General features: G+C 40.9%; 1 protein-coding gene across 2 annotated transcripts in view; it reads left to right on the top strand.

The window, feature by feature from the left end:
• The window catches only part of EPHA4 (EPH receptor A4), a 141024-nt gene extending 126766 nt beyond the window's left edge, over window positions 1-14258 (top strand). Inside the window, exons 16-19 of one of the 2 annotated variants that reach the window (XM_032401302.1) lie at window positions 3564-3757; window positions 7054-7209; window positions 7565-8508; window positions 12797-14258. In XM_032401302.1, coding sequence (XP_032257193.1) covers window positions 3564-3757; window positions 7054-7209; window positions 7565-7679 — 465 coding nt within the window. In that variant the 3' untranslated portion in view covers window positions 7680-8508; window positions 12797-14258. Of the gene's footprint in view, window positions 1-3563; window positions 3758-7053; window positions 7239-7564; window positions 8509-12796 lie in introns of those variants that run through there. The other variant, XM_032401304.1, reaches the window with a different exon arrangement.
• The last annotated feature ends 5014 nt before the right edge of the window (window positions 14259-19272 follow it).

Raw genomic sequence — 19272 nt, forward strand, 5'->3', positions numbered from 1 at the left:
TACAAGGGTATATGAAAAACACAAATTTCACATGTGAAAAAATTGACACCAAAAGTTTATTGGGAGAAAACTAGTGAATATTTTAAAGCTGGCATAGTTGTAATTAGAGCTTGCCCCTTGAGGACTCTAAAATAAAGCTTCACTAAATGACCCTTTGTAAATTATGCACATCCCTTTAAATGTACCATCTGGACTACTTCGTAAGGGAGTATCCACAATGCCTGCAATTTTAGAAGAGCATTCAATAATGACACTAATAAGATTCCAGAGTAATAAAATTTAATTACAAACATCTCCAGTGCAGAAGGGGAAAAAAACAAAAACAAAAATCTTAGACCAGGGAGTCCTCCCAGAACACTTGTTAGTTACTTATACGTGCGAAGTAAAATATTAGCAGAGAGTGTTTACAAAGGCATGGTATTTAATTCATCAATGATAAAAATTATAGTTTGGAAAAAAATCTTCTTTTACAAAATTCTCTCTGAGGTGGAATGCCCCCTGCCCATCTGCCTTGTCCTGGACCAACAGGAAGTTGCAAAGTCTTGACAATTAAATGAAGAACCAGGTGCACTCAAGAAATAGGATGCTGGTTGCCTTATCAATAAAAGACTGTTCAGAGCTATAGAGAAGCTAATGCACTCCGTGTCTAGTGGGGCAAAAAAGAATTCTCTAGCCAGATTAAGAGGAATGATAGTGTTAACATTGTGTTATCTGTATGTTACAAAGAAAGGTTCATAGCAGATAGGAAGAAAGCCAGCAGCTAGCATAACTGATAGGTAATTGCAGGCTGGGGAAAAAAAAAAACAACTATAGAGGTGAGTGGTATGTAATCTATTGTTTGGGTGTGATTGTGTCACAGACACCTTCCAGGTCCTACCTTGTAGCAACATTTGGTTTCAGATTAGAGACTTTCAGAGGGACAAAAACAACCTACACGAGCAAGTAGTGCATACGTTTGCTCATTTAATGATTTGATACTTAAACCTTATTTAGTTGAGAGTCATGACCAAATGCTCATAAAAGCAGAGGATCTAAAGATGATGTCCATTTTCCTACCCTAAATATTTTCAGGCCTGCAGTTTTGACAGTTCTGTATTCTATGAAAACAGTTTTTATTGTTTTAAACTTTCAGTTGTCTGGCTGCATCCATGAAGAACATCTGAAGCCATTTCTCTCCCCCAAATAATATTGATCAGTCATTCACATGTATTTGTCTCTGTTGGGTTCTGTGTAGAACAGGGATCAATAGGAAATGTAACCGGGGAATTACTTTCATCAGAATTCATTTGGCATATGGTGAATAGAATCAAAATAGCTATTGAAAATATGGCAGACTTACCAAGTTTTTTGTTTGTTTTGCTCTTCAGCCCCCTCCCCCCCAAAACATTCAGCAGCAAACTGAGAAAATATGCTTTGTTAACCCACAAGCCATCTTCCAAGCTGGCAGTGGAGAGGGAGCTAATGAAAGAGTACTAAGCAGTCTGAGGGTTTATAACAAATTGTGTTACCCTGGCGTTAGCCCAGTATTGCTCTCATTCTCATCAATTCAATGTAAAATGTTTTCATCAAGTCTAGAGTCAACACCATGCACCTGGAAAGATAAAAGAAAGTCAGAAGATCAAACTGACTTAATGTAATTGCTAGAAGTAAATAGAATAATGTTTAGTAAGATAGCATATAGACGTCTACACTAGAAGGAGTGGTAAATAGTACTAATATAACAGGATGTTGGCAAAGATACATGGGAGAAAAAGGATCAGAGGGCTTAACAAGTCACAGGATGGTGGTTAAACTGTGTGCTGGCTAAAAAGACAATAGTCATATTGATACATAGAAACTGGATCCAACCAAATGAACTGTTTCCTGTTGAAGACCAATTGTTGGACAGTAAATAAACCCCCCGGCAGGGTGAACCCAGTGTGGTCATTGAGATGGGTACAGCTCTGGTTGTTTCACTGACAGTTACCATTTTGGTAGAGGGGAAAAAAAAAAAGCAAAACTGATTTAAAACAAAACTTTTAAAAAATCTCCAAACAAACAAAAGCACATCCAGAATTTCATAGGAGCGCCATAAATACTGCTGATGAGTAGCCAAGAAGTTATGAAATAATTCCTCTCCTTAAATTTGGCGTGAGTCATACGATATTACCTTACTGGGATTCACGCCCTGAAGAAGGGGGGCTTAGCAAGATGCCAATAAGAAAAAATATCATAATACCTGTGAAGACAGATTAGAAAAATTAGAATGAGAAGAAAGACTGTTGAATGGTCTGCTTATGTCTTATTAAGCAGGGAGAACTCTGGGCAATAAGAGAATTATCATCTACCATTATAACTTCTTTCCTTAATTGTGTAAGGATCCCCTTCAAAATGTGAATGCCCTAAAAAAAATTTGTTTGTTTGTTTAATTTTCTTTGCTAACACTTTTTTTCAAATCTACTTACTAACACTTTTTTTTTTTAATTTTTTTTTTTAAGATTTTATTTATTTGACAGAGAGAGAGATAGCGAGAGCAGGAACACAAGCAGGGGGAGCGGGAGAGGGAGAAGCAGACTCCCTGCCAAGCAGGGAGTCCGACAAGGGGCTTGATCCCAGGACCCTGGGATTATGACCTGAGCTGAAGGCAGATGCTTAACGACTGAGCCACCAAGGCGCCCCTTACTAATACTTTTTAACAGGGTCAATTGACAGCCAACTGAGACCAAGGATGAGATATAGGATTGGTGTATTGGTGTGTTGTGGTCTTCCAAAAATAAAAATGGTTGGGCATCTGGAGGGTTTGAGGAGCGTGCTATTTTAGAGAGTGGTAGTGTCTTCTGGATTGGGAGGCCTGGAAGGTGGGCTCCTGTATTTGACCCATGAGCTGTCTGAGCAAGAGGACAGAGGCTTAAAATGATACAAAGGGACTTCCATCTTGGACGAAACTATTAATGCTTTTTTTTTTTTTTTAAGATTTTATTATTTATTTGACAGAGAGAGACACAGCGAGAGAGAGAACACAAGCAGGGGGAGTGGGAGAGGGAGAAGCAGCCTTCCCGCCGAGCAGGGAGCCTGATGCGGGGCTCGATCCCAGGACCCTGGGATCATGACCTGAGCCGAAGGCAGTCACTTAACCATATGAGCCACCCAGGCGCCCCACTATTAATGCTTCTTAAGGAAGGTCTTTAACGCTAGGTTAGAGTCTCTTCTGCTATGAGGGTTTAGCTGCTGCTGGATAGGAGAAGGGGGAGGGTCATTGCCATGTGATCTCCTAGGGCCAGGCCACCACCAGGTTGTTGATATGATTATGTTCTAACCACTTGGGAACATTGATTAATCTTCCCTTTAGAATTTCAGATTGGCAATTGCCTGCCATCTGAAAACACCGCGTATCAGCAGCTGGCTTCCCTGCCATGTTGCCGGCAATACTCAGCTCCAGCAGTGGCTTCTGTGAAGACATTGGTGCTGTTCTCATGCTCAAGCTTGCTGGCAACTGAATGTACCGGGAACTTGCCTGTCAGGAGGGTAGATCTCTAACAACAGCTTCCCTGGCAGCTTATGTATCATTCTGTTGTCTTTGGTAGGTGATTAAAGCCATTGAGGAAGGCTATCGGCTACCCCCTCCCATGGACTGCCCCATTGCACTCCATCAGCTGATGCTAGACTGCTGGCAGAAGGAGCGGAGTGACAGGCCGAAATTCGGGCAGATTGTCAACATGTTGGACAAACTCATCCGCAACCCCAACAGCTTGAAGAGGACGGGGACCGAGAGCTCCAGGTCGGCCATGCTTGCTTAATAGTGATGTATGAAAGGATACATTAGAGGTGGCAGGCGAGTGCTGGCTCCCTGGAATTCCTGCCTATTTGTCAGAGGCCACTGCACAGCTCTCTGCAACCGGGGTGGCTTCTTTCTCAGTTAATGGAGTATGTATGATGGTTTTGCTCACCATGTTGAGGAGCCTAACACCTGTCAGGCCTCGAACAGTCGTAAGAAAAACAAATTTAAAAAAACAGAACCAAAATAACAACAAAAACAAACCAACAACAAAGAAAGAGCAAAGGTGCTTATTTGTTGATGCTAGACCTGAACATTTAGGAAGAGAGATGACATGGACTTTGGGAAGACATGATGGTCACTAGAAGCTATATTTGGGGAAGGGAAAGGAACACTGGGTTAGTAAAAAATAAGGAGTCGAGGACAGCTCTTCATGCACTGTAGTGTTAAGTTGACTTATAAAGTATTATAGGTGCTTATAGGCTTTACAGCAAGAAATTCATTTGGTTTTAGTTCTTAAAGTTTCTCTTTTTTGAGTCTTTCACGAGCAGAAGGAAACAGGGCCAAAATAGAAAGTGATCAGGTTACAAAGCATGCGGATGAATGTTTTGACAGGGGTTTTAAAAAATGAATAGAATTGAACCACCTGTGAAAGAGGTAGTTATTTCACTGGAAAGAGCAAAAGGAAGAAGCATTTATCAGTTCAGAAAGGAGGTAAGGATATTGCAAGTCCTGTAATTCAATAGGAACTTTTCTACTTGGAGACTGGGCCTCACTAGTGTAAGTTTCAGTATCCCTACATACCTGTTCCATCCGAAAGGGAATAGACCACCATTGCTATTAAATGATTTAAGAAGATCAGCATAAGATGACCAGCTTCTTCAGGCCTGCAAGAAGTGAGGCATTGACTCACCTCCAAATCTGTACTTCTCCAAGGTTCTCATTCATCACATGACCCTGAGTTAAAAATAGGAGAACGTTTTTCCCACGATATCCAAGACCTTCTAGTCTTTGTCAGTGCTATGAGCATCTCCTCCAGTCTTCTGAAGACTTAGCCTAATGATTGTCTTATATACTGATTATTATAAAGCATGAAGAAAAGAATCTGGATCAGAAAGCAGAGATACCCTCTATTCTTTTAGGCTTTCAGATCCCTTAGCACCAGCCACAATCCCAAGAGCTTCGTGATCAAGCTCTTCTGAAATGACACTGGGCTGAATTCACATTTTATTTCTGCCACTTGATAGCCAAGTAACTTAAAAAAAAAAAAAATCTCCTGGCATTTTTGGGCTATTTTTTGTTCTTCAGTTCTCTGAGAGGTGTAACAGGCCTCTTCTATTCCAAGGTGAACATCCTTCAGCTTTTGGATCTCCAGCTCCAGATCCCATGAATTCTGTTTGAGCGTCCTAAGGCCCGTTCATTGGTACTTGGTGCTTCTCCTGCTGGTAGAAACTCTTCAGTTACTCATATTGCATAATGTGTGCTTTGTACCATTTATGCAGAACAAATTGAGAACAAATTGAGTTATTGGATATACTCTTCTCAATTCTAAATTTTTCTCACTGATGGTACTTCAGTAGTTTCGGTGCTTATTACTGCTTGCTGATAATGGGATGTAGTATAACATTGTATGTGATTCAGCACAAAATTGGGCAAATGTCATGGTGTTCCACAAAGAGCACAGAGATTTCCAGAACAAGCTTCAGAGTGACCCTTAGAGTTAATTGATATTGAGTGAGGATATTTTCATCCTCAGGTCATTTTGACCTTGTCAGGTACCTAGAGCCTACATGTGGCCCTATTAATGCTCTTGGCTTAAAGTTAGAAATGCAAACTATTGGTCTTTGTCTAATGATAGATATTATTTATAAACATTAATACTAATCTCTAAAATCCTCTGTGGTGATACTTGTTATTGGGGGAAGAATTAAATCCTGATTATTCTTGCTATAAAAATTTACAGAATTTTACTCAGAAAATGAATTGAAATAATGTACACAAAAGGTCACAAAGGCAAGCTACTATTTGGACACAAAACTGATAAAACATGTCTTTGGTAAAATAGTTATATAAGAAAGAAGTAATGCAAATTAAAGTAACAGGTAAAACTTATAAAACAAACAGTGGAATTGAATTAATTCTGCTATGTAGAAAATTAATCAAGGCATTACACTGACTTAATTTTGTTTTCATAGGAAAATAATTTTTTTGGCTAAAAATTCAGTAATGATAATATTCTGATTTAGTGTTTATATTCAAGCAACACAGTCTCAGGATGAAAATTAGGTCAGAATGTTAAGATCAACTGCATTCTATAATTTCTAGGGAAATGGGAGTTCAAGAAAATTTAACTAAACAAGTAGCTGTGTCGCTCTACAGGAGATTAAAGTAAAAGCAGTATAAAATACCCTGTGAAGGTCTACCCAATAATTATTAAGTAGTTTGATGTTGGAGATGACTATAATTCCCCTAATAAAGGCTTCCATAAATAGATGTTTTATCGTATATCAATATCATGCCTTCAACTGTTGTCACTCTTGACGATGACCTAACATAAAACACCTGGCCTGAGAAATGAGTAAACTAATAAATAACTTAATAAAAAGTGCTTAGAATTCGTTGGAATGATTATCTAAGAGGGAATTCGAGAAGCACATTCCACAGTCCAAGCGGTGATCAAAGTGGCCATTCTTCCTTCCCGTCTTGGCACATGTGCTGGTCAGGCATGGGCTGATTAAAGAGGGCATTAACTCCCTGCTGTCCCAAGTTTGTTTGAATGCACTGAGCCTGCTTGCAAACCTGGCCGGGAGCATGCTGGACTTGAACTCTTGCTGTTTTCTCTGCTTCATCGAATCTGGCAAGTTGGAAGCTCACAATTTTCCTTACTCATACTTCACTAGGGTTTCCATAGATGCTGTCCTGAAGTATGCAATACTCCGTACCAGCAGGGACTGCACTCTTCCTGCAAAGGCTGAGCCAGGTTCAGCCACAAGGTCTCCCGCAATCTTTGCCCCAGGCGAGGGTATTGAAAGACCTGTACGATCGTTAATGTATGAAGAGATCCACATAAAACAAATGCAGGAAGGGGAATTACGAACAGATAAAGTGATGGATACACGCTTTTAGCAACTTTGTGACATTAGGGGCAAAAAAACCTCCTGATGCCATTTGATGATAGGTAGTCCCTCTAAAAAGCCTGTCCTTGGCATTTCAGTGCCTATCTTAGGCAATCTGATTTCTGAGTCTTGCCGTCTAACTGATAATACTTGTCTGTCTCCAATTCCTCGTTCCCTTACCAGACCTAACACTGCCTTGTTGGACCCAAGCTCCCCTGAATTCTCCGCCGTGGTATCAGTGGGCGATTGGCTCCAGGCCATTAAAATGGACCGGTATAAGGATAACTTCACGGCTGCTGGTTATACCACCCTAGAGGCTGTAGTGCACATGAACCAGGAGTAAGTACTCAGCGATGTAACACCAAAGGGTAAATCTAGATTTAATAGTATTTTTTTTTGTTTTGTTTGCTTTGAGCTGCATTATCATCCTCCTCATTTAAAAAAAACAAAAACAAAAAACCCCCAAAAAACCAAACTGGAATGCCTTTCATTTTGATTGAGTATAATTTTCCAGAGCCTCAAAAGCACTTACATTGTTGTGTTAAATTGCTTAATTAACATTTTAATACACCTGCCTTGTTGTGCTGTATGAATTGTGGCTGTTTTCAAATGTGCGTCTGCATGAAGCCCGGAAACGAGATTCTGCGCCCTCGTAACTTTTTCTCTCCGTCTTTTTTTCTCCGCCTACCTACAGTGACCTGGCAAGAATTGGCATCACAGCTGTCACACACCAGAATAAGATTTTGAGCAGTGTCCAGGCCATGAGAACCCAAATGCAACAGATCCACGGCAGAATGGTTCCTGTCTGAGCCAGTACTGACTAAACTCGAAACTCTTGAAATTAGTTTACCTCATCCATGCACTTTAATTGAAGAACTGCACTTTTTTTACTTCGTCTTCGCCCTCTGAAATTAAGGAAAAAAAAAAAAAAATCCAATACCTGCAGTGTTCCTTGGTGTACAGATCGCCTAAACTGTGGGGCTTCGCAGAAATGACAGCCGGCGTTTGCAATTAGACCTGGAACAAATTGTTTCTCGGAAGTACTCCGTCCATCACCAGTTTGTAAAATACATGTACGTATATAAATAGACCACCGCCTCCGAGTTTTGATGCCTCACTTGCTGCCACACACTGAGCTTCTCTGAGGCATCCTTGATCCTCTCTCCATTGGGAATTACAACTGCAGTATTTCGTTTGTGGTGTAAATGACCGTCGTCCTGCTTTCACTGGAATGGATACCACGCCCAGGAACATTCTGGAAGGACTCAGTTGTAGCTTTTAAGGCTTGGTCCATACCATGGGAAACAACCTAGGTGAAAACCACGTGGCTCATCAGTGTTGCTCCTTCAGTGCTCAGGCCACCTGGTGGCTTATGGTGGTGACATAAGGGGCTGGAAAGAAAAGGAAAGTAGATTTCAAATAATAATAATAATAATTAATAATAATAAAACCCAAGCACCTCCCCCTCACTGGACAAACAAGGTCTGTTTCTTTGGGCCTGAGGCTGTGCCATATAAAGTCGTATTTTGGGACTCTACAAACTTATTGTAACTACCTTATGGATAGCGGACCGTGACAATCTTGAATAGGGAACTTTCACACTTCCCTCCTTTAAAGAAGCAAACCCAAGCCCACAAGGTAAGGCAAACCCCCCCCCAAAAAAAACAAAAACAAAAGCAAAACCAGCAATGAATCTTTCTCCAGTGTAAACTTTTTTCTTAACTTGATCTAATTTGAAACACCGAGCAATAAATATTCTTTCATGTCTGTCATTTAGTTTGGGGTTCTTGTAAGATTTCAGTCCTCTCTTAACAATGGGAGAAGAGACCAGTGTGGAAACCAGTATGGCTTCCCAGCTGTTCTACCAGGAAGAAGTGAGTTAGGAACTATATGAAGTCAGGTTTGGGAACGTGGCACCTAGGGCCTCGCTGGCTTTGCTTTCTCTCACACACGGTTCCTCTTGCCTTTTGGTGCCCTCCATTCATGCCACAAATATTTACTGAGTATCTGTCGGGAACCAGGTAATCACCTCTAACCTTGGGTCATGCCTTACTCTGGAGACTTTGCTACAATTGAGAAGTCCTGGAAGATCTGTCCATTATTCTCACTTTCTGTCCTGCTCCAGGAACCCCCGCACCAAACAAGGTCAGCCAGGGAGGATTTACCTAGAAGTCAAGAGTGAGACTTAGAATTCACCTTGACATCCTCATTATCAAAATGTGACCTACTGGAAAACCTGCTTCTCATCCGTCAAGACCACTAGACCTAGATGCTTCTATTTTATTTATTTATTTTTTTTTAAGATTTTATTTATTCATTTGAGAGAGAATGAGATAGAGAGAGAGCATGAGAGGGGGAGGGTCAGAGGGAGAAGCAGACTCCCTGCCGAGCAGGGAGTCCGATGCGGGACTCGATCCTGGGACTCCAGGATCATGACCTGAGCCGAAGGCAGTCGCTTAACCAACTGAGCCACCCAGGTGCCCTAGATGCTTCTATTTTAATCCCAGAATTTTCTTCTTGAAACGTGAATTAAATGGCTTTGTTTATTCCTAGAAACAGCCTAACTTTTTTGACTGGACAAATTTTAACTTCTTAAACTCTTCCATTTTCACCACTTTGAAACACGAGCTTGGCTGATTTTAATGACCTTCCGCCCACCCCTTGGTTTTATGCTGAGAGCTATTTCTTACAGAGCGAGGCGTGTTCAATTTGATGCGGTCAAATCATGACAGTTTAGTAAAAACCTTTTTGCAACATTGGTTGTAAAAGCTTTTCTGTTCAGAAGGAATGTGAAATTTGTTTTTTTTTTAAACGACTCCAACCATTTTTGTTTTATCACCACTTTTGCTGAACCCTAAGGGTTCTAGATATTCATGTTCAAAGGTGACAAATATAGGTGGTTTTTTGCTTGCTGTAAAAAAAAAAAAATTATATATATATTTTTTTCCTCTGGAAGGGTATGGAGTATTTTGTTTTCAATCTCCACGGACCAATTCAAATAAGGTAACGTGATGGCATTATCTTGGAAGTCAAAAGAATGTTTCCTTGCATACGTTGAATAACTAGAAGTTTTGCTTTCAAGACAACAATGTAAGATGAGGTATTTTTCTACACACTGAACATACTCAAAGCAGAACATTTCAAAAAGAGAGAGTGTGTCAGTTATAAGATATCCAATTGTAAGATATCCAGGTTAATGCTGGACACTATACCGTGGTCATGGTGTTATTTCTCAGGGCATATTTTCTGTATGTGCAGGATAATCAGGCAAGGCTTGAAATCTTACTACATTTAAAAGGTTGCCTTCTGGATCTTAATTTTAACACACTGTAGAGTCCAGGCCAATGGGAAGGCCAAAAGAGGGCTTTCTAAGTGCCTAAAATAATATCCGGTAACAGCCGAAGCGAAAGTCTACTGCTTCTGTGATGTTACACATTTTCGAAGAGAAAGAGGAGGACAATAGTAATGTTCCATTGTTTCCCAGGACATGGAGCCAGGCTCTGCCATCTAGACAGCTATGGATTCTAAAGCCAACTGAGATGTTGACACTGGGAAATTCACTCCGTGTTTCTTTATAGCTCAGTCCCTCCACCTGTAAATTAGAGATAATGATACTTTAATAATAACACCTTTCCTAACACATGGCATTGTTGTAAGTGTATATGAAATGCTCTTATGTAGAACGCACTGAACTTCACAGAAGGAAGGTGTACTCTTCCTCCAGTGTTTTCCAAGTGTTACTCATCCATCTTTCACTCGTGAACCCAAATGTTGTATTGCAACATGCCAGAGTGGGGTGAAGTGAAGTTCAGTGGTAGGAGCCATGCAGATGAAGCTGCTTCACCTTGAGTGGATTTGTGAGGGTTTGATTTAAACATGTATCTCTACAAAAGGTTGCAGACCTATCCAATACTCCTTTATCATTTAGCCTTGAAACTCATGACATTGTTATTTTATAATGGAAAAGGGTGAAATGCACAAGCGAGACCCCGTTGTAACGAAAAGAACTGGATGGTAAGACACTTTGATGTCTTCATAATGGATTCAAAGGAACCATGTTTTGTTTATTTAGTCACAACAAAAGTCACATCTTTCCCTCATGATGCCACATAGACCACAGGCTTTGGTCTTTGTTCAAGCAGTTCCCCACAAATAAGGAGTTGTCTGAATTCAAAAGAGCAAAGGTTTCTTTTTCTCTGCTTTATAGAGTATTCTGGCATCAGCTAGATATAATCCTTCACATTCCCACACTTCTCACTTCAAACGTCCAACCCGTTCGATGTACACACTGAGTCCCCAAATAGCCTACTTCCTATTGTGAACTATTGAAGAGTGTTGGTGAACTGACGGGACAGACGTATTTTGGGGACTCCTTTTTCTCCTCTAAGAATGGAATTTCTAGCAGCAAAACAAAATCACCTTCAAAAAGTGGGCATATCCATATGGTGTTGGTTGTACTCCATCAGTCTTGAGGTCATACTCATGTTCTCCTTGTCCTGCATGTAAATTCATGCCTGCCTAGTGCAAGCCCTGCACATTTGATAGACTTACTAATCCGCAGAGAAGACAAAGCTGGAAAAGTAGATCCGGGTCCTTTCATTTTCTTCATAATTGTCAAAATGAATGATGTTGACAAATGGCTTCTTGAAGGGCTTGGTAGTTATAACCTCACCCACATTTAGAATTTTAAATTGCTTAAGAAGTCATCTCTATCTGAATATATTATAAGAAAACTATTTCTCTCTCTAAATAAAGTATTTCCTACAAGACTAAATAATGGTTATTTACCTCAAAGGAACTAAATTTGATTTATAGCTCATACACAATAAACACACATATGTACAAAACAAATAAATAATTGGTTTAATAAAATAAGCAAAATTGTCTGTGAAGATAGATTCCGGTCTTAATCCTTTGCTCTCCACCTGAGGTCATCCACTGCCAATCATAGCCATTGTGGTGGGAGATATGGTGTCCAAAGCAATCTTGGTGGTCAGTTGTCACAAAGGAAAGAAGAGAAATTGGTTATTTTGGTTCGTGTTGATTATTGAGAGGACAATGAGGAGCCACAATGATTCCATTGCGTCGTGCTGATCTTGTTCTGTTCTAGACTGATTGGACAGTTGAGACTGATCAGTTCTTGGTGGGCTCAAGCCCCCCAAACCTTTCTTGCTGGCACGCCAACGTCACCCTGTGCCATAGCCCCAACGCTCCCTCTCTGTGCCTGTTACATGCAGCGTGTACGAATCCTTTACTAGATACTCTCCTTCATTAGAAGTTACTTTTTAGGAAAAAACATTCAGTGCTTTTTATCTCTTGGTTTGCATTTTTTCAGTCATAGCGTTGAATATTGGTGGATTGTGGTGTTTCCAGATTTGTTCCCAAGATACATAATTTCCCTTTCTGGAAAGGCTGAGTGCTAGTGGCTGGGGCTTTTCCGGTAGTACAATTTGCCTTTCACATCCTTTTACCAACTCTAAGCCTTTCTGCTCTTGCACAATTCTTCCAAGTCAGAATTTTCGTTTCCACAGAGAGACTGTTCACACAGTGGTTAAGGCATGGCTGTAGACTCAGACTGTGTGGGTTCTAATCCCAGCTTTGCTCTTTCACAATGTAGGACGTGACCCTGAGCAGGTAGCTCGGCTTTGCTATGATTCGATGACCTCATCCGTATGATAGGGGTAGGACTGGTACCTTCCTCGAGTTGTTATAATTAAGCTGTTAATAGACATTTTTTCTTGTTGCTACTCTAGTAGTCATTTTTCCGAGGAGGAAAGCAAGAACTCAACACTCTCCCTCCTGAACTACTACTTTCTGAGCCCTACCAACTTCTACGTGCTTCTCTTCTTTCTTGCAATATTGGCTGACAACTGGCTGGCAACTATTAGCTGCTGTTTTGTCTAAACTCTTGTTCTTTTCTCTACAGGGAGTAGACTCTGCTATCTTAGCCTCACAGCCCTTCCTGTTGATTACAAAGCCCAGAGAAGAAAACAGAACACACCCTCCTTAGTCCCTTCGAAAGGCGTTTCTTCTGCTTCTGCTATACCAGTTCTGGAGCAAAGACACTGATGAAACACCACCCATACCCGAGAAGAATACCTGGATGACGTCCGAATCTCCTTTCCCAGTGAAAGAAACCGCAACCGTGCAAGGTTCAGCACAGGGTCTCCCATTGCATTGAGGAATGTACTGTCTCGCAGCACCAGCTCTGCAGAGCCCTTGTTCCTAAACTCCTTGTGGTTTTATTTATATGTTTTTCCTGCACGTCGCTGCTGCCTTGGTGTGGCAGCGAGTGACCCAAGGCCACAGGTTGTACCATGGACACCAGGTTAGGTGCCACCACACAAAACAAAGCCAGTTCCCGTGAGCTGCCTATGATATGCATTGCTGAAGTAACATTTTACCCAGGCTGTGCCATTGCCGTGATATAAATATATTTTTTTTCCTAGACTAACTATGAGCTGACTATCTCTTTTGATGTGTGTACATAGGTGTGAGTGTGTGCGTCCGCGGGTGTATGTGCGTGTGAGTGTAGAACCTCATGCTTAGAACTGCCTGTGAATGTTGTGGAATGAGACACCCGGAGAGTTCTGGTTTCTCGCCAGTTCGGAGATGAAGAGCCACATGAGGTGGTGGGCCTGGAAGACCGCGCCCATCCCCTTAGAAAGACAGCCCGGAAATGGTCAATATCCTGTATCTAGAAGTGTGTTTTGTAGCTGCCACACTAACCTTAATACGTAAGTCTACAGCTTTGGATGGAGGCAATTCCACCTCAGCGGTGGGGTAATTTGAGAGTATAAATCCATTCAGGTGACAACCCATCATCTAAAGCACTAATTCCGATTGAACTACTCATCTGAATCGCCGGTTTCTTGATGGAGAGAGAGAGAGAAGGGGATGGAATTTGTCTGGTAACCCCAAATGGAACAGAAGTAGCCTTTGTTTTCCTGCATAAATGGACTCGTCGAATGCGAACAAAATATATGCAATTCATATACTTCCGGAGATGAACGTAGACGCGTGTGTCAGCTTTGAGATGATGTGTCCTGGATTAATACTTTGTCTCTCAATGTCACAGAAAAATACATGCCAGTGACTCTTGAGGTTAGCATAGTCGGGATTAAATGTCCTCAAGTGATTTCAGGTTCCCCATTTACAGGAAGAGTTCTCCAGTTATCAATATGCAGCTAACTCCGATGGCCCTTAGCCTTCTAGGATCTGAGGTCCGGTGTGTGAAGATTCAGTTCTGATAGGATACGTATACCAAACTCCAGCCAACATACTGCCATTTTTCATAATCTGAGTGGCTGCCTTGCTTATTCTAAGCTATGGTTGCAGAAACTGTGGCCATTTGCATAAGCTATACCATCAAATCAGGGAAAAAATGGGAAAAAAAAAAAAAGATTCTGAACCCTATGTTGTTGAATAAGTAGAGAAAATCATCAATAAATATTTATTACATTCTGACAGGGTGTGTGGCATTGTATTCTCATAGCTATGCCAGAGTGACAAAGTTAATTCACCCCTTTTTGGGGACTTTAATATATTTTTAAAGGGATGTGCCTATGCATTGATGCCTGAAAAATATGTATAAAGAAATGAGGTTGAATCTCTGAGCTGGTCATCTTTCCCCAGAGGTCAGGGCAGGAGGCCCACTTCAGGGACTGTATCTAGCCCCATTAGCGAGTGCTGGCCTAGTGAGTTCAGATGCTCGATCTTGCTCAGATCTTCCATTAGGCAGCATTAAGCTGTTCCCCTGCACCAAATCAAGTAGCTTCACCATGTGTCTGCTGGCCCCAAATTATTTTTAACAGTCATGGATGAAATTTTCTGGTGTGTTGAAAAAGTTATTTTCAAGACAGGTTGTGCTCACTACACTGCTGGTGTGTGTGTTTTGAGAACTCTTGTATTCAATCTGTGAAGGATATGTGTATTAATCCATACACACTTATAGCCTCAATATTTGTCTGAAGACCCTCAAATTCTGACCAATAAAGGAAAGTTCTAGAAGCAATATTTTCACTTATTTAGCATTCTCCAAATAACATCAAGCATTGATACACACTGAAGAGTGCGTTTATTTTTTGTATCACTCCAAGTATGTTGGAATATGCAAGGACTGTGGTTAAAATTAGAATGTATAAGGCATATTATAATTTAGTTCATACCGAAAAGGAAATTAACAGAACATTGCTTGGTTCCTACATGTTCCGAAAATTGAGCGATCTCTTTGAGTTAGACATAGATTTTCTATTTTGTTTTATTTTGTCAAGGTATTTTTCTTCCCTTCATGAACTTTAGGTACACATAACTTATGTCATTTATTTATGGTCTTTTATACCTAGTTTGTAAAATTGTAAAATAGCAAACTAAATGCAAAGAGTTTGCATTTGAAAATAATAAAGTAGTTGCCGTATACAGACCTGGAATCCAGTTGTCTCTTTTAAATAATTTTTCTGTATGCCTGCTGTTCCTAAATCAATTAATTCTTGATTGTCATTTGGTTAGAACATAAAAATCTTCAGTTCTAATTGAGTGTGCTTAGTGAGAGGATAAAAAGCATTGACTTCTAAACAGCCCTTGCCCTTAAGAACAATACATTAGCAAATCAGACTTAGGTTTTATGAGATCCTGTAAGTATCCCAGTGTAATTAAGACTATGATCTTTGGTTGGAATGTAGGGCCCCCCACTTACTATTGATAATGCAATTTAGGGCGAGTTTCCTAACTTCCCTGTGCCCATTTCCTTGTTTGTACAATGGCAATTATAATACCACAGACTTTTTTTTAAAGATTGATTGATTGATTGATTTGAGAGAGAGCACATGTGAGCAGTGGGGAGGGGCAGAGGGAGAGAGAGAGAGAGAGAATCTCCAGCAGACTCCACGCTGAGCCCGGAGCCCGATGGGGCTCCATCTCACAACCCTGAGGTTCTGACCTGAGCTGAAATCAAGAGTCAGACGCTTAACTGACTGAGCCCCCCACAAACTTTTATAAAGACTAAATATATTCGAACTTTAGCACAGGGTCTAACATCTAGCCAGAACTCAGCAAATGGTAAGGCGAGTGGTTTCCTCTCCCTTATCTACAGTCTCAGTTACCCACGGTCAACAATGGTCTGGAAGCAGATGACCCATCTTCTAGTTTAGCATCAGGAGGTCACTTGTAACCTAACGTTATGTGACAGTGCCTATATCATTCACCCTACTTCATCACCTAGGTATTTTATCATCTCAGTGTCATCACAAGAAGCGTAAATACAGTACAATAAGATATTTTGAGAGAGTGAGAGACCATATCCACATAACTTTTATTATGGTATATTGTTATATCATTCTATTTTACTATTATTTATGGTTAACATCTTACTGTGCCTATTATAAATTAAACTTTCTCATCAGTAGGTACACATTGGAAAAAAAATACTATATACCGAGTTTGGTATTATCTGTGGTTTGGGGTGTCCACTGGGGGTCTTAGAATGTATCTCCTGTGGATAAGAGGGGACTACAGTATTCTCAGGAGCATTTTTATTGATATAACCTGTCTTCTTCAACATCCCCAGTTCTATACCCTCTCTAACATCTTTGCTAGTGACTAGCTACCCATTCTTACCACAGGCTTTTAATCCTGGATTGTTGGATCCTTGAGAGTGCATTGGGGCTCCAAGGGGTCCAAGATTATCCCCAAAACATGGTGTAAATGTTAATGCTTATATGTATATGTGTGTTTTGATGGGGAGAAAGTTCTTAAATTTCATCAAATTATAAATGAATGTGGAATACAAAACTAATAAGAGCCATAGTTTTAAGGATGAATGCTCCCATCATTATACCATTTCATTAAACAAACTGTCAATTGACTGAGCCCCTGTTAATTGAAAATCAGTCTCAAGACTTATGTATTAACTAAAGCCCTTACAAGGAGCTGGCTTCAGAGAATGAGAGCATGCTGTCTAGTGTTACCAGAGATATTTTAAAACAGAGACCTTTAAATAAAAAGGATCTGGGTTACGTCTGGTTATTTTGTGTTTATTTCTTAAGTACCTCTCTAGAATCAGCTATATTAATTAATAGGTAGAGTAGCTGATAACATATTTATGATTTGAGCCAGACGAGGCTTAGCGTTTTCTGTCCCACTTGTTTAGCAAGATAGAAAGTCAACTGTAGTAGAGATATATCTATATTTATAAATAGATGGAGCTATATACATATAGATATGGACTTTTTATGAGGAATTTTCTCATGCCTTTAGGAAAGCTGAGAAGTCCCATGATCTGCAAGCTGGGGACCCTGGAACGGCGGTGGTATAGCTCAGTTCAAGTCCAATGGCCTAAGCACCAGCTGAGCCACTGGCGTGAGCCCCAGTCCATAGGCAGAAGATGAGACGTTCTAGCTCAGCTAAGCAGGAAACCAAAGGGGAATTCCGCCTTTCTCCACCATTCTATTCGGGCCCTCAACATACTGGATAATGCCCACCCACACTGGGGAGAGCATTCTACTGAACCTACCAATTCAAATGCTGATCTCATCCAGAAACACCCTCACAGACACGCCCAGAAATAATGTGTAATCCGGGCACCCCATTAACCAGTCAGGTTCACAGGAAACTCACCATCACTTCTACCAGCGAAGTAGTTTCCCCTACATTTTCAAGAATGAGCTGGCAGAGCGCGTATCAAAATTGCCCCACGTAATCGTAACAATAATTTTGAGATTGATTTCAGTGTAGCATAATAGGAGGCTTTTGTATTATTTTGAGTAATGAAGGCTAGCTTCTGTGATAAAAGGCCCCACATTTTCAGTGTTTGACCCACTTAAGTGTTGTTTCTAGCAAACATCATGGCCTGATGGAGATCCAGAGGATCTTTCTGGCAGCTTTGCAAGCAGTGAGCTGGATCCAAGCTCCTTCCCTCCCGTGAGGCTGTCATCTTCAACGGTGGCTTCTTTTTTTTTTTTTAAGATTTATTTATTTATTTATTTGACAGAGAGAGACACAGCAAGAGAGGGAACACAAGCAGGGGGAGTGGGAGAGGGAAAAGCAAGCTTCCCACTGAGCAGGGAGCCCGATGCGGGGCTCGATCCCAGGACCCTGGGATCATGACCCAAGCTGAAGGCAGATGCTTAACGACTGAGCCACCAAGGCGCCCCTCAACGGCGGCTTCTACCGCCACCATACCAGAGAATGTGGGTGACTGTTGAAAGCTTTATGGCCAGGCCTGGAAAGGGCTTGTATTCTCCCTCCCTTATCTTATTGGCCAGAACCTATCATATGGGCCTAAGCTACTGTTTGGAGGCGGGAAGGTGCAGGGGAAGATGAATTAAATCTGTTGAGCAGCTAGCCAGTCTCTACCACAAGTACAAAGGAGCACCGTGCACCAAGGGGAGGTCAGAGAAAGCTTCCTGTCAAAGTCAAATGCATCTCTAAGCTTCGTTTGATCTGCTCCCACAAATGTGTCTAATGCTTATTTCCCAGAGAGGCAGAGAAGCATGAGCAGTGTTCAGACTTGCTATGATATTTGCATCCTCATCCTTGTCTATCCAGATGCTTCAGAGATAACATTTTCTTTCCTGCATCCCAGATCTCTATGCGTTCTCTAGCCACAAGCTTCTGTTTATATACAAAAGTGCTGCCTTTTCAGGTTTAAATGGCCTTAGCTGCTCAGTATTCCTAGGATGAGAGAAGGGAGTGGGGAGCAGAGAATAAGCCCTAATCCCAGGCAAGAGATTTAAAGCAGTATTTTTCGTCTGACTAAAGATACAACTAGAATGTGCAAAACCAAACCACCTTAGCCCCTTGACATCTATCAGCTGGGCACGACCTTAATTAAAGTCTTGTTCTGTCTGAAGCATCTTAAGAACTGGAGCTAAAGCTCAGACTTACAGGGTTTTTCATTCCCTTTAGCATTTTTGAACACTTAACTACATGCCAGCCATGTATTAAGCTCTGTTTATTTAAATGCAACAGCCTGTGTCTGTGACAGAAGTCCTCATATGTTCATTTTATGGATGAAAACACTAAAGTACAGATTGCTTAGACAATTAGTTCAAGGCCACCTTGCTGAAAAGGGTTGGAATCTGGGATTTAAACAGAAGTAGTTGGACTCCAACAATTTGCTTATAACTTCTACAGCACCCTGCCATACCGTGCGTGTGATAAACTCAATCTGATGAAACATTTTGCCAGGTGGGTACGTTCCAGTTTGATATCGATGCTACATGCCATTGGTAGTGGGTATATATGCCAGGACATTCTTTCTTAAGCACTGCTTGCCTCTTCTGTTGCCAGGTGGCTCATTTTTGATCAGTGAGTCATGCTATTGTTTCTGGTGAGTTCTAGTGAGAGAAACTACAACTTAAATACAATGTTTACCTTACATGCTGCGTTTTGTAAGAATTAATT

The sequence above is a fragment of the Phoca vitulina genome, unplaced genomic scaffold, assembly GCF_004348235.1.
Source record: "Phoca vitulina isolate PV1807 unplaced genomic scaffold, GSC_HSeal_1.0 scaffold1, whole genome shotgun sequence".
Lineage (NCBI taxonomy): Eukaryota > Metazoa > Chordata > Mammalia > Carnivora > Phocidae > Phoca > Phoca vitulina.